Consider the following 12,851-nt stretch of genomic DNA (forward strand, 5'->3'; position numbering starts at 1 on the left):
CCATCCCTGGAATATTTAAAAGGCACATAGATGTGGCACTTGGGGACCTGGTTTAGTGGTGGACCTGGAAGTGCTGGGTTTAAGGTTGTATTTGATGATGTTAGGGGCTCTTTTCCAAGCCGAGTGATTGCATGATTCTATAAAAATATGTGAGGTTTAAGATTCTAAGATTCATTCATACCCTAGAAGATTACTGTCATTTTTTGACTATGAAATCAAAGACAAACATCAGTTACATATTTAATTACAGTTCTAAGCACACACCTAAGGATGAAAATTCACCATCAGGAGTTGGTTTGGGGGATTATACTTAATTAGTTTGGTTTAAATTAAACTGAGAAATTTAATCCACCTGAACATTCCACTTACTGTAGGTCTGATCTTCATACTGCTCAAGAGATTTCAACTTCTCCATGTATTTCTGAGAAATTAAGGTATTTTCTGGATTTTCTAAGAATCTGCAAGGCAAAAACCCCACATCTAATCAGTTTTTCTTTTCTTTTACTGATGAACAAATGCTGGTGGAAAGTTTTAGTTTCCCCCTCTTTGCATGCTATTAGCTATGTCAGTTTTCAATGTTGGACTCGGTATTACACAGTAATTTAACTCATGTGTGCCTAAAGCTCTCACAGGAGCTTCCATCCTCTGTGTTCCTGCCTGAAAGCATGTTTGCTTAGGATCAGGACAAGAGAAAGGGACAGAGCACAATTTCCAAATAACTTGGATGTCTAGGTCCCCCAGAAGTATCTTTGAAGGTCTTGTCCCCATAGAACAATAAAACTCTTTATGAACTCCTATGAAAAGTAGGACCAAAATGTCTGTACTTGTTCCTTCAGTTCTTTAGAACATTTAATCTTTCCCAAAGTCACCAGCATATTTTCGTTAATGATTTAATTATAACCTCCTCCTCATCCCCCCACTTATTAGAATATAAATTAAGGTATTATGAACCAGCAGGAAAATGCACTTTTATTTTTGCATTGTTCAATACCTTTTTAATGTGTTCATCATGTTCGTTTGCAGTTATCTAGTTCTTCACTAAACAATTGCAATGAAATATTGCAATTTGGGCTAATTATCTCCTCAGACAGGGTTTTTTTTAGAAAGCTTCCAAGATGGTTGAAAGCTTGAAATTAAAATAAAAAGAGAAAAAACCCAAATAGCAGAGGAAGCAGCAGAGTTCTCTTTCTGTAATACTCCCAACATGAAATCTCATCCAAAATATTTCTGAAGTGCAGAGATTGGCACTGAACCAAGCTATACTGTTGGTAAGTGTCATGTGCTTACCAACAAACCACATATTTCTAAATGTGCTCTTAAATTGTCCCAAACAGATGAATTCTAGCATGCTAAAGAATTACAGATTAGCTCAGATCCTAAAAAGTATGCAACCAGGCTTTCCAGATCTAGACACATACCCCACACTCTGGATACTTTCTAAACTACAGAATCACAGAATATTCTGAGTTGAAAGGGACACAAGGATCAAGTCCACCGCCTAAGTGGACTAATTCTATCCTGTAATTTTCTCACTTGTTTGTTTTCTCCCTTTTTTTTTCCTTAGATATATTCTCTCTCATAAGTCACTAGGCTCTTCCTCCTGAGTCGCATGAAAATTCCAAATCTTACTTGTAAGCTAATGTTTTCTAGAGAAAAAAAAAGTGCCTACTCCTGTAAAAGCTTACCAAAAAAGTGGCAAGCAGAAGAGATTTCTTTAAGTTGCCTTCCACTCTCATTGGTATGTGTAAAATTAAGACAAGTTATCAGACTTTGGAAAGAGTAGATGTAACAATGTATGTATGATTTGAAATCAGTGAGAAAAGTTTAGAAGGAAACAGGGTAAACATAAAATGCAAGACACTCATTTAATTGCTAACAATACCAGAAGTGTCTACCTAAGGAAAATTCATTTATTCAAAATTAGTAGCTAAATATTCATTATTACTGCCTTATACCCACAACTAATTTGCAATACTCTGGCGCAGTTTGAGTGTAATACAGTGTCATAGAAATATACATCTAAAAGTGACTTCAAGAGTAATTAGTCCATGTTCCTGCTCCAAGAAGAGGTTTGCTATACCTACGTAATTTGAAAAAGAGGTTTTTCTAGCTCTCCCTGGAAGATTTTTCAGAAATGAAGAGCCTGTCACCTTCTCTAGCAATCTGTTCTAGCAATTCATTATGCTTGGCATAAAGTGGTTTTCTCAGTCATCAGACTTGAACCTTATACACTTTAAATTAAGTTCAGTATATTCTGGGTGTACAGAATAGACTATTTCATTCCTGTATGCAGAAATCTCTATTGTATTTGAAGATTTATGCCTGTTCTCTCTCTTCTTCTTCAGCCTCAATGACTATCAACAGATCCTTTTTCCTGAAGCACTGAGCACAATACTCCACTAGAGGCTTCAACAAGGCTGATTGAAACGTGAGATTTCACATCCTTGTGCCTTTCAGGACAACCACTCATTTGAACATTTACATACTTACCTCCTTCTTAATAACATGACTTCACTCACTTCTATTCGACATATGACAACACCTAAATAATATTTTGAAGAACTGTTTCTAATTAGTTCTTTCCTATCTTAAGTTTTCAATATTCTTGTGTAAGAATAATGCATGCTCCAGCAGAAACATGCTCCAGCTACCCAGGTTAACTATCAACAGATCCTTTTTCCTGAAGCACTGAGCACAATACTCCACTAGAGGCTTCAACAAGGCTGATTGAAACGTGAGATTTCACATCCTTGTGCCTTTCAGGACAACCACTCATTTGAACATTTACATACTTACCTCCTTCTTAATAACATGACTTCACTCACTTCTATTCGACATATGACAACACCTAAATAATATTTTGAAGAACTGTTTCTAATTAGTTCTTTCCTATCTTAAGTTTTCAATATTCTTGTGTAAGAATAATGCATGCTCCAGCTACCCAGGTCAACAATGTGCTACACTGGATGGAGAGCCTGGACACACCTGCCATCCATGGATTCTCTGTGCCTCATGCAGACAAATTGTATTAATCCTGTATTCTATTAATACAGGATGTATGAAAATCTCCCTGTTTCTTTGAATTGCATTTTATATCTGCTTTTAGCTATGGGTTAACTTCTGGAAGGAACCTGCAGTCAGAACATCACTAAAGCAAGAACAGAATCATAGAACATGGTTTGATTCCCACCTGCAATACATATGTCAGTATTTCAAGGCATTCAATTCATAAGTAGCTTAATTAAAGCTGTAATTTAAGCAATGCACAAAACTATCTTCCTAATTATAAATAAACAGTTTAATGTATATGGATACTGGCTTTGAACACAGATTCTAAACTAGAACAGTAATGAAATCCTACACAAAACTGAGGCAACACATCTGTCAAGATCCAGTGTTTTGGCTTTAAAATCAGTATAATCATCTCCAAACTCCTGTAATGTTAAAAAAAAATCCAACAACAAAAACACCAAAAAAAGAATAACATGTATGTTTTTCCAATGGCAGAAAAATCTGATGGATGGCATATGGTAGTGTTAAACATACTTCTGAGATTTTTTCAGTGCTGTTTGAACCAACAAGCAATGATATATCCTATTAAAAGTGATAGTTGTTTTGGGGGTTTTCTTAACAGAAACTGAGTTAGCAACCGAAGCATTTTCTGAGAAATACAGATTGATTTTGAATAACAGTTTAAGATATAATGCAAGTGTACCACTGCAAAATCAATACATTGCGTACTAGGGACACCTTTGTTTGAGAAGCACAGTAAGAGGGATAGCCATCTATATTGCCCCTTACTTTTATACTGTTTCATCCTTTTAACCCTCCTGTTAAATAAAGATCTTCTCAACAGGTTTTTACAAGACCAAATTATGCCTATGCAGTATCATTAAGAAGGTTATTATGCACATCAGACTTCAGCTACTCAAATACTTGATGTGAACTCACTAAGTAAACAGTATCTTTTGACTCTGAATCATTGTTACATTTAATTAGGTAATCTTAATCCATAGTTACCACAGGTATCAAACAACAGAACAAGTCATTTTCTACACCACAGATGTACTCTATTCATACTCAAGGTAATTAACCATGCTCACAGATGAGGACTTTTGGAAAAATAATAGCAGTGCAGAAAATAAAGGTGCATATTAATGCAAGCTCACGCTAGTTCTAAAGGGAGAGCTCCAGCACCTTCTCCCTTTTTTCCATTAGCAACATAAACAGTAACATGCAACATGTACATGTAAAGCTACACTTGTTACTTTGCTAAACATGTTAAACATTAATAATCTCAGAAATTTTTTTACTTTGCAGCTTGTCTTCATCTCTTTTCTGTTGCAAGACACTTGCAAAATAAATAAACAAATAGAAGTATCAGTGGCCAAGGTGGACATTTAAATAAAAACCCAGCATCTTTGAATAGGCATATAAAATTAATTTGCTTATTTAAGAATCTTCTTCCTTTCTAACTCCCTCCATCCCTCAACTAACATGGATTTTGTTTGAGGGTTTTTTTTAAATACACAATACAAACCCACTCATATATACACAAATATATACACATGATGGGATGAACTGCTGCACTTCTCCAAGGCAAATAAAGGAATTGAGATATAGTTCTGAGGCTAAAATAGAATATTAGCCACATATATTTAACTCATCAAGAATCCACTTAAGACAGCAAATCTGAGAAGCCCGCATTTGTGCCCTGAAAGCAAAGCATACTTTGATCCTCTTTGGGATCAGACCCACCCCAGTCACACCACAAACCAGATCATTTCTCTGTTGAGAAGCCCGCATTTGTGCCCTGAAAGCAAAGCACACTTTGATCCTCTTTGGGATCAGACCCCCCCATGTTTTCAGGCAATTCCATTCACATTTTAGTCAAACACATTCCTGCCTATCCAGAAGCATGTAAGGCTTGTTCCTGAAAATATGTGGACACTATTCATATATCACGCACTTAACAGCATGAACCTTGAAGCTTCTGACAAATAAATTAACTGTAAGATGACAGCTATTTTCTGATAAAGATCTGGATTAGGATTGTAAAACCCAAAGGCAAATAGTTTCTGAAGAACCTGGAAAATAAATGCTTTAGTGGTGACAGTAAAACCAGTGCAGTAATTGGTGCTTGGTATTTCACCTGTACCTCTTCTGTCAACACTAAGACTGCATGCATGAGGAAGAACGGCTCAGACTTGAAAACTAATATTCACTGACTGTGCTTTACCTGGCCATAACCTGGAAAGTCAGCAAATTTACAATGCAGAATGCTCATTCAGAACTGTGCTAAAAGGCTGCTTTTGTCCTGAGTAAGTCAAGTCACTAAGGAAGCACTCATCACCTCAAAAACTGACCAATTCAAACCCTCTTACAGTCTGCATCTGGCCAAATTGCTGTACTCTACCTAGCAGCTTAAAACTGTTTTCCAAGCATGTCACCAAATTTGTGTTTATATACTGAGCATGCAGGGAATCCTCCAGAGGTAAAGGCAAGACCGGGTAAGCTACACACAGACCTCAGAAGGGATGTCTTGAATCCACATCTGCCGCAGACAAGGCTGGTTCAGAGTTCCTGGTGCTTCAGAGGGAAGAAAAAGGCAGCAGTAGGTCACTGCTGCCATTCACTTCTGCTTTCTGAGGCAGCTTTGTGCAGGGATCAGCAGGAATTTACTGTGAATTGTAAGGGATTTTATCAGGAGCAATGAAATTCAGAAGTACAGTAGAGTGAGTCCTGACCCTGAGACATGGAAAGCTTTGCCATGGATTTGAAAGAAGTATCAGGATTTTAGTCCAAAGGTATTAACAACTTTACAAGACTTCTGCATGAACTAAGCATGTGACATTCATTTAGTTTAGATGTGGTTTATAACCAACCCCCTGGGTTTTTAATAACCTAGATTTCTATACTTGCAAAAAAGATCAGTGTATGCATACATAGAATATACTTCCTACCCAATCTAACTGAACAGTAAATCTCCATATTCTGCTAATTCTTTTAAGTATCATTATTATATGTTTTATCAAGTTATTTTTATTTGGTATTTATCATTTTAACAATTTTAATATTTGTTTCTGTTTCCAAAAATTTGCCTGTTTAAATAACACCTTACCAAAAAAAAAAAGCATTCCCCACACATGCAGCAATCTCTCTCCTTAGCACACTGCCAAAATTGCCACACAGCAGATCCAAGCTCCTGGAGACCAGCAAAGCTTACAGCCCACCTTCTAATGGTCTGCATCTGGGCAAACCCAGCAGCCTTGTGGGTACACAGTTGCCAGGAGCACAGGGAAATGGCAGGGACACAGCTAGGAAAATCCCTTCTGGATCAGGATAGTGAAGAAGAGAGTAATCCCAGGGCACCCATTACATCTGCACCTGGAGCTGGACACACCTGGGCTTCACCAGCCCCCTCTCTTCAAGTGGAATTTAATCAATATCTCCCTGCTCCACAAAGCTGTAGGGTAAAAATGAAGGTGAAAAGAGAATTTGGCTGCCCTCCTGCCAGCTAAGTGCTCTAGCCAGCAGGCAGTAAAGCCAACTACATAATATGACAGAGTACTTCTTTATTTGAATTTATGTTAGAAGGGGATTAAATCCTTCCAAAAACCTAATTTTCCAAGTTCACATATATTTGTAGCAATGAATTCTAAAAATGAAAAAAAAAAGTGTCTAAAAAAGTACAGTAATAAATATTCTATTTTATCTTAAAGATATACCATGACTGCTGGTGAGCATAGTGTTAGGAATTCTTTTAGCTTTAATTGCAAGACACTTCTATAAACCAACATTTAAAAAACATTCTCTATCTTTTGACTAGAATCAACTGATTTTGTATCGGCACCAGAACTGCATGTAAATTGCATCCTAACACTCAGGGGAAAAAAAGCTTACAGAACTGACAGTTCTGTATATTATATGTGAAAAAAATAACCTTTTTTCTTTATATTTTCTTTAATTTTTGGCAATGTTGCTGTGGTATTTTGTTTCACTTTATCCAGCTTTATTTTATTCATTTAAATTTAGTTTATCCACTAAAAATCTTTGGTGAAAGCCATCTGAATGTGTCTCTATATGTAACACTTGTAAATAATTTACCTGATCAGGAAAATGCATCCAGAAATCTAACATTAAGAAAATTAATTTCTGTTTTAAAGAGCAAATGGTAGACACTGTATCCAGCTGTGTTGGAAGCCCATCTCATGCCTCTCTAGTTCAATTCAGCATTATAACATTCCCAGAGTCACAACTCCAAGTTTACTGATACTTTTGAATTAACAAGGAAATAATAATACCCTGTGCAGAGGGTAAAATGTTAACATATTGCTGTAACCTAAAGGATTGCATATTCCCTTTCTGAAGAGCTTTCCAGAAACTATTCAGTCATTCTGCTCACTTTAACTATGCAACTTGGGTCCACCAAAACACAGTTTTTTCAGCTTTTGAAATTGCAACATAATGGAAATTTCCTCGATCAAATTAATAAAAATCAATTAACCTCTACAAAGAAGTCAGTAACAAACCTGTGTTTGAGATGGTCTTTGCAATTTGATCTTTTCCCTTCTGGTTTGGCAGAATGAGCAGTTAAGTCTGTGCTATCTTAAATAATTTCTATGAATGAAAAGGTGAAGGAGCAACAGATATTGCCAGCAAGGCTTCATCCTGGTTGATTCACTTCCAGGATTAAAACACAAATGGAAATGAATTGTCCCATGGAGCATACACATTTAACTCCATTTCAATTTCAGCAGATTGAGTTAAAAAAGACCTAGATGAAAGAGATCAAACACTCCTAAACACGTACTTTCATGTATAAACACATGGCTTATTATAGTAACAGAAAATGTTGCTATGAAAATTAAACTTAAATCTTTCCCAGAGGAATAAAATTGAACACACTTTAGCCTCTTTAGTAAGATGTGCCAAATTAATTTCTATGGTCTCCAATTCCACTCGAATGAAGTAATTGTTTTATGCCCCAATGAAAATAATTTTTCCCTTGTATGTTTAGAAATCAGAACAGCTATTCTCCCTAGCAGCAAACCAGTCATGGCTTCTTCAAGCAAACCCCTGGTCACTGCAGACCCCTTGTCTCACTACTGTCACCTACAGACTTCCCTCACCCCTGGCACAGGGCAGGGCTCTCTGTGGCCCCACCTGACTGAGGAGAACCAAGACTGCCAGCAAGAGTCCCTTCACACACAATGGCTGTGTACGTCTCTGATGGGCACAAGCTGCCACCTTGGTGAAACTGCTGGCACAGGATGCTCTTCCCCATAAAATCACCTCAACCTGTCTTTCTGATGACAGACAGCCAAGATGCAACACATTCACCTCAAATCCCTTTCACAGATCATGCTGGTGGGCACTGTCAGATGCTGTAAGATTTGATTTCTTGGTCAGATAGTCATTTGTGGAGTAGCATTGTGGAGGTAGGATGGAGAAGCACACTGTCTCAATAACTGCAGAACTTAAGTACGTAATTTTCTAGCTCAGACCCCAAAAGCGAGCCTCACATTTCTTGGAAGGGTATGGGTCCAGAGGAGGGCCACAAAGATGCTTGGGGGGATGGAGCACCTCTCCTCTGAGAAGAGGCTGTGAGAACTGGGATTGTTCAGGCTGGAGAAGAGAAGGCTCTGAGGACACACTATCAGAGCCTTTCAGTACTTAATGGGGACTTATAAAAAAGATAGGGACTAACTTTTTAGCAGGGCTTGTTGCTACAGGACAAGGGATAATAGTTTTACACTGAAAGAGAGCAGACTTAGACTGAGTATTAGGAAGAAGTTTTTTTAGTATAAGGGTGGTGAGACACTGGAACAGATTGCCCAAAGAAGTTTGGGATGCCCCATCTCAGGAACACTCAAGGCCAGGTTGCATGGGGCTCTGAGCAACCTTATCTAGTTGAAGATGTCCCTGCTCATCATAGGAGAATTGGATTAGATGACCTTCAAAGTTCTATTCAAACTCAACCTATTCTAATCAGCTGCCAGTCCTGTGTCCTACTACAGCTTCTTCCCGTTTCAGTAAAGAACAATAAAAGAGCAGGAACCAAAAGCTATGGCTGCTCCCATCCGACACAGCTGGCTAATCACAATAATAGACAAATATTCTGCACTTCTTTCCTGACCTCAGATTTTTCATTTTCCCTTGCTTAAAGGCCGAGATTTAAAAAAGAAGTTGAAGGGGGTTCTGTCTTGTCCAAGGACTAGCCTAAAACACTACATTTTTATATCTATAAATAGATGAGTCCTTAGCTCTCAGAGGGAGGTGCCATGCTCAGGAGAAAGTTCAAGCCATGGGCTGCATGTGGAGACCAGCACTTTACTAAGGCAGCTTCCAAAACCCTAAGAAGTGGTGGATTTAGGAATCACCTTTGCAATTCCTCATAATGCTATTACTAGTCTGCTCCTTGCACAGCATGTGACACTCTCATATTGTTCAACATTCCTAACCCTCCTCTAAGAACTGTGATTTTGTCTTCTGGATATTAGAAACCTGAGCCTTGCTGTCTGCATGGCTGAGAATAGCCCGTATTTCTCAGATACTGTATTTATCCAACAGCAGAGATAATAAGCTATACCTCCATCTTCAGTGAGCTTTTAGGGAACATATCAAATCTGGAAAACAACATCTCAGATGTGAAATCCCATGGTTTAAATTCCTTGGCACAGGCTAAGTAACTCTCCAACATGTTTCTGTGATTAAAGAATAAATCCTTAAGGATTTTTAAGGTAGTTTTGGCTGTTTTCACATGTTCTAATCCTTCTTCAGCTTCTTCTTTGAAAAGATTTTTGGTGAAAGATACAATCTAGACTAGAATGTAAATAAATGAACCAAAAAAAATTAAAAGTTACTTTTCAAAATGTAGTCATTACATAAGTCATAAAGTTACTTTTCACTTTATATATTAACACAAATCCCAACATGCATTATATTTTAAATATCTGGAAAACAACATCTCAGATGTGAAATCCCATGGTTTAAATTCCTTGGCACAGGCTAAGTAACTCTCCAACATGTTTCTGTGATTAAAGAATAAATCCTTAAGGATTTTTAAGGTAGTTTTGGCTGTTTTCACATGTTCTAATCCTTCTTCAGCTTCTTCTTTGAAAAGATTTTTGGTGAAAGATACAATCTAGACTAGAATGTAAATAAATGAACCACAGAAAAAAAATTAAAAGTTACTTTTCAAAACGTAGTCATGACATCAGTCATAAAGTTACTTTTCACCTTATATATTACCACAAATCCCAATGTATTATATTTTAAAATTTTTATCTCTAACGATTCTAGTTTTATAATTATGTCATAATGCAATTCTTACTTTTGAGGTGCTTCCAGAGCATCCTCAACCTGCCCAGCTAGAATGACTCTTAGGTATCACCTTCTGTACATGCATACATAATGTGTAATTGTTCTACTTCCTGACCAACAAAATACTCCAGGACAGTGAACCCTACAGAATGTCTTTGTTTGTCAACATTTGAAAGTGCTCACGCCCCCAGCAGTCCACTTGGTTTCAGTGGAAGCATGGGGAAAGCTTATTGACCTCAAAGAATGCCTCAAGGCAGGTCATTCACAGCTTGTTTGCAAAGCCCATATTTTCTTGGCTTGTGTAGCTCTTACCAGCATTTTGAAATTCACAAACAGAAATACCTACTAAGAAAAGAGGCATCAAACTTATACCAACAAAGGAGAGTAAGGAGCAGCAACCATCCTGAAACGGTTATATGGCTTCTAGAGAACTTGTTTCTAGACAAGAAGCATATTTTGCTCTTAAGTACACAGTACCTGTATGTCTGATGACTATCTGACAACTATTTACTCATCTCATCTTCAAATTTATTAATCTAAAACCGGTTGAAAACATCTGTAATGTAATTTTAGTGTTTATTAGGCAGCTAAAAGACGAGCTACATCCATGTCTTTTTTAATAGTGTCCTGTGTACCAACTAACATTTATTTCTTAGGTACTTAGGTGGCTTACAACCCTTACTTGGAGCTACCTGAGTACCAAGTAGGTTGTGACTTACAACACACATAAATACAAAGTATACAACTCACTCACTTGACCCTTACCATCTTCTATTTCCTTGAGAATGTCTTGAAAAGCTGGGTAACAGCTGCTTTCTTTGGCTTTTAAGATATTAACAATTTTTTTTAAATCCAGACAACATTGAAACTACAGTGTTACAAAAAAGAAAACAGCTGAAGATCATGGTTGTCTGTCAAAAATATAGAGCTTACAAGTACACTCAGAGAGTTAATGAATAAATATGTCCCAAGCCTACTAGCAAATAAAGACTGATAAATGCTGGCTGAAATCCTTGGAAAGGTCAAAAAAACTGGGGAATGAACTGGATTCTTCACAATTCTCACTCACCTGCCATCATGGCATCACAACACTGTGAATAACAAGCATGGAAATAAAAGAGGATTAAACACAGCTCCCAACAATTGGGAAAGTAAGTAACCTTGCCTACGTTTTCCAATTAAAAAGAGCTATTTTGCTTATAACAAGCCATGATTGTTATCATTATTCAACATCGTCTGATTCATGGCCAAATTTGGCAATAATTTCCTGAATAGAAACTTTGTTCTCAAACTCATTTTCTCCAGAGTGTGAAAAATGTCATGGGAAGAAATTTAGAAGAGATGGATGAGAGCAACAGAATCCCTTACAGATATTTAACCCTTTAACATTAACTTCCTCTTATATTTCACTCAGGTTTTCTTCTATAATTTATGCAAAGCCTGATTACTTTGGGAAACCACTATAAATTATTTGCAAAAACAAAACAACATAAAGTTGTTTTGGTGCCTCATTTTTCAAAGTGCATAGAGAAAGACAGTCCAAAAGAAAGCTCTCCTTGATGTATGCAGAAATATTTGAAATCCCTTACTTGTTTATTTCTAAATAAAATGTTGTCTTTTCTTGCTGAACTGAGAAGTTCAGCTCAGTTTGGAGGCCCATATGAAGACCCTGCAGAAGAAGAACAGCAGAATCTCTTCTCACAGTGTCAGGAATCTGCGGTGATCACCATTGATTCAACTGCATGCAGCAGTGTCCTGGAATTAGAACCTTGTCTGCAAAATACAAAAACAGCCCCTGAATTTCAAAATAAATACATGATAGTGCAGAGCTCTTCATCCCCCATTCCTGTATGCACTTTAAGGATGAACAACAATGAAATTCGGAATTTAGTTCTGACTAGAATAAGATTTAAAAAAAAAGAAAAAAAATCCTGAAGACAGAGCTAAAGGACTGTTTTATAAAGATATAGATCATATTTCAGCTGTATTGATTAATCAACATGATGCCCAAACACCTTCTCAAAAATTACTGACTGCAGATCCTTTGAATGGTTCCTTGCAGTTATTCCAGAAGTGAAAAAAATCTGCATTTTACTTTCCTAATGTTACGTGGTAATTTGTTTTTCTGAATAAACATGAGAGTTAACATAAACATAAAATATTAAATAGATATTATTTAATATATTTGATTACACTTTGCCAGTGTTTACAAATAGAGAAACTAATAATATACGGCAAAGCATTTTAATAAAATATTTATGGAGCATTACATTCTGTTCTACACTTCATTTTTTTTTCCTTTCACTTAAGCCAGTTCATCAGTTCTGCCTCGGTTTTAGCTGAGTTTTTAGTACTTACACTACTCTGCCTGGCACACCTCCTTCATTGCCATGACACAGAGCAGGGAGCTGACCCTGGCCAGAGCCTTCAGGTCATTTGTTACTGACAGGATCATAAACCTCATTTATCCAACGACTGATTATCAATGATCTCTGTACACAGTCAGTCCCAAACTGAAATCAAGA

The 12,851-nt window shown here is 37.0% G+C and overlaps 1 protein-coding gene across 1 annotated transcript in view; it reads right to left on the reverse strand.

Annotated features, from left to right (window-relative positions):
• The window catches only part of DNAH11 (dynein axonemal heavy chain 11), a 28,371-nt gene extending 16,419 nt beyond the window's left edge, over nt 1–11,952 (reverse strand). Inside the window, exons 1-2 of the mRNA XM_039710003.1 lie at nt 11,916–11,952; nt 5,528–5,681 (exon numbers count right to left, since the gene is read on the reverse strand). Coding sequence (XP_039565937.1) covers nt 5,528–5,632 — 105 coding nt within the window. The 5' untranslated portion in view covers nt 5,633–5,681; nt 11,916–11,952. The remainder of the gene's footprint in view (nt 1–5,527; nt 5,682–11,915) is intronic.
• Nucleotides 11,953–12,851: the final 899 nt, after the last annotated feature.

The sequence above is a fragment of the Passer montanus genome, unplaced genomic scaffold (genome assembly GCF_014805655.1).
Source record: "Passer montanus isolate IOZ18808 unplaced genomic scaffold, ASM1480565v1 scaffold10, whole genome shotgun sequence".
NCBI classification, from domain to species: Eukaryota; Metazoa; Chordata; class Aves; order Passeriformes; family Passeridae; genus Passer; species Passer montanus.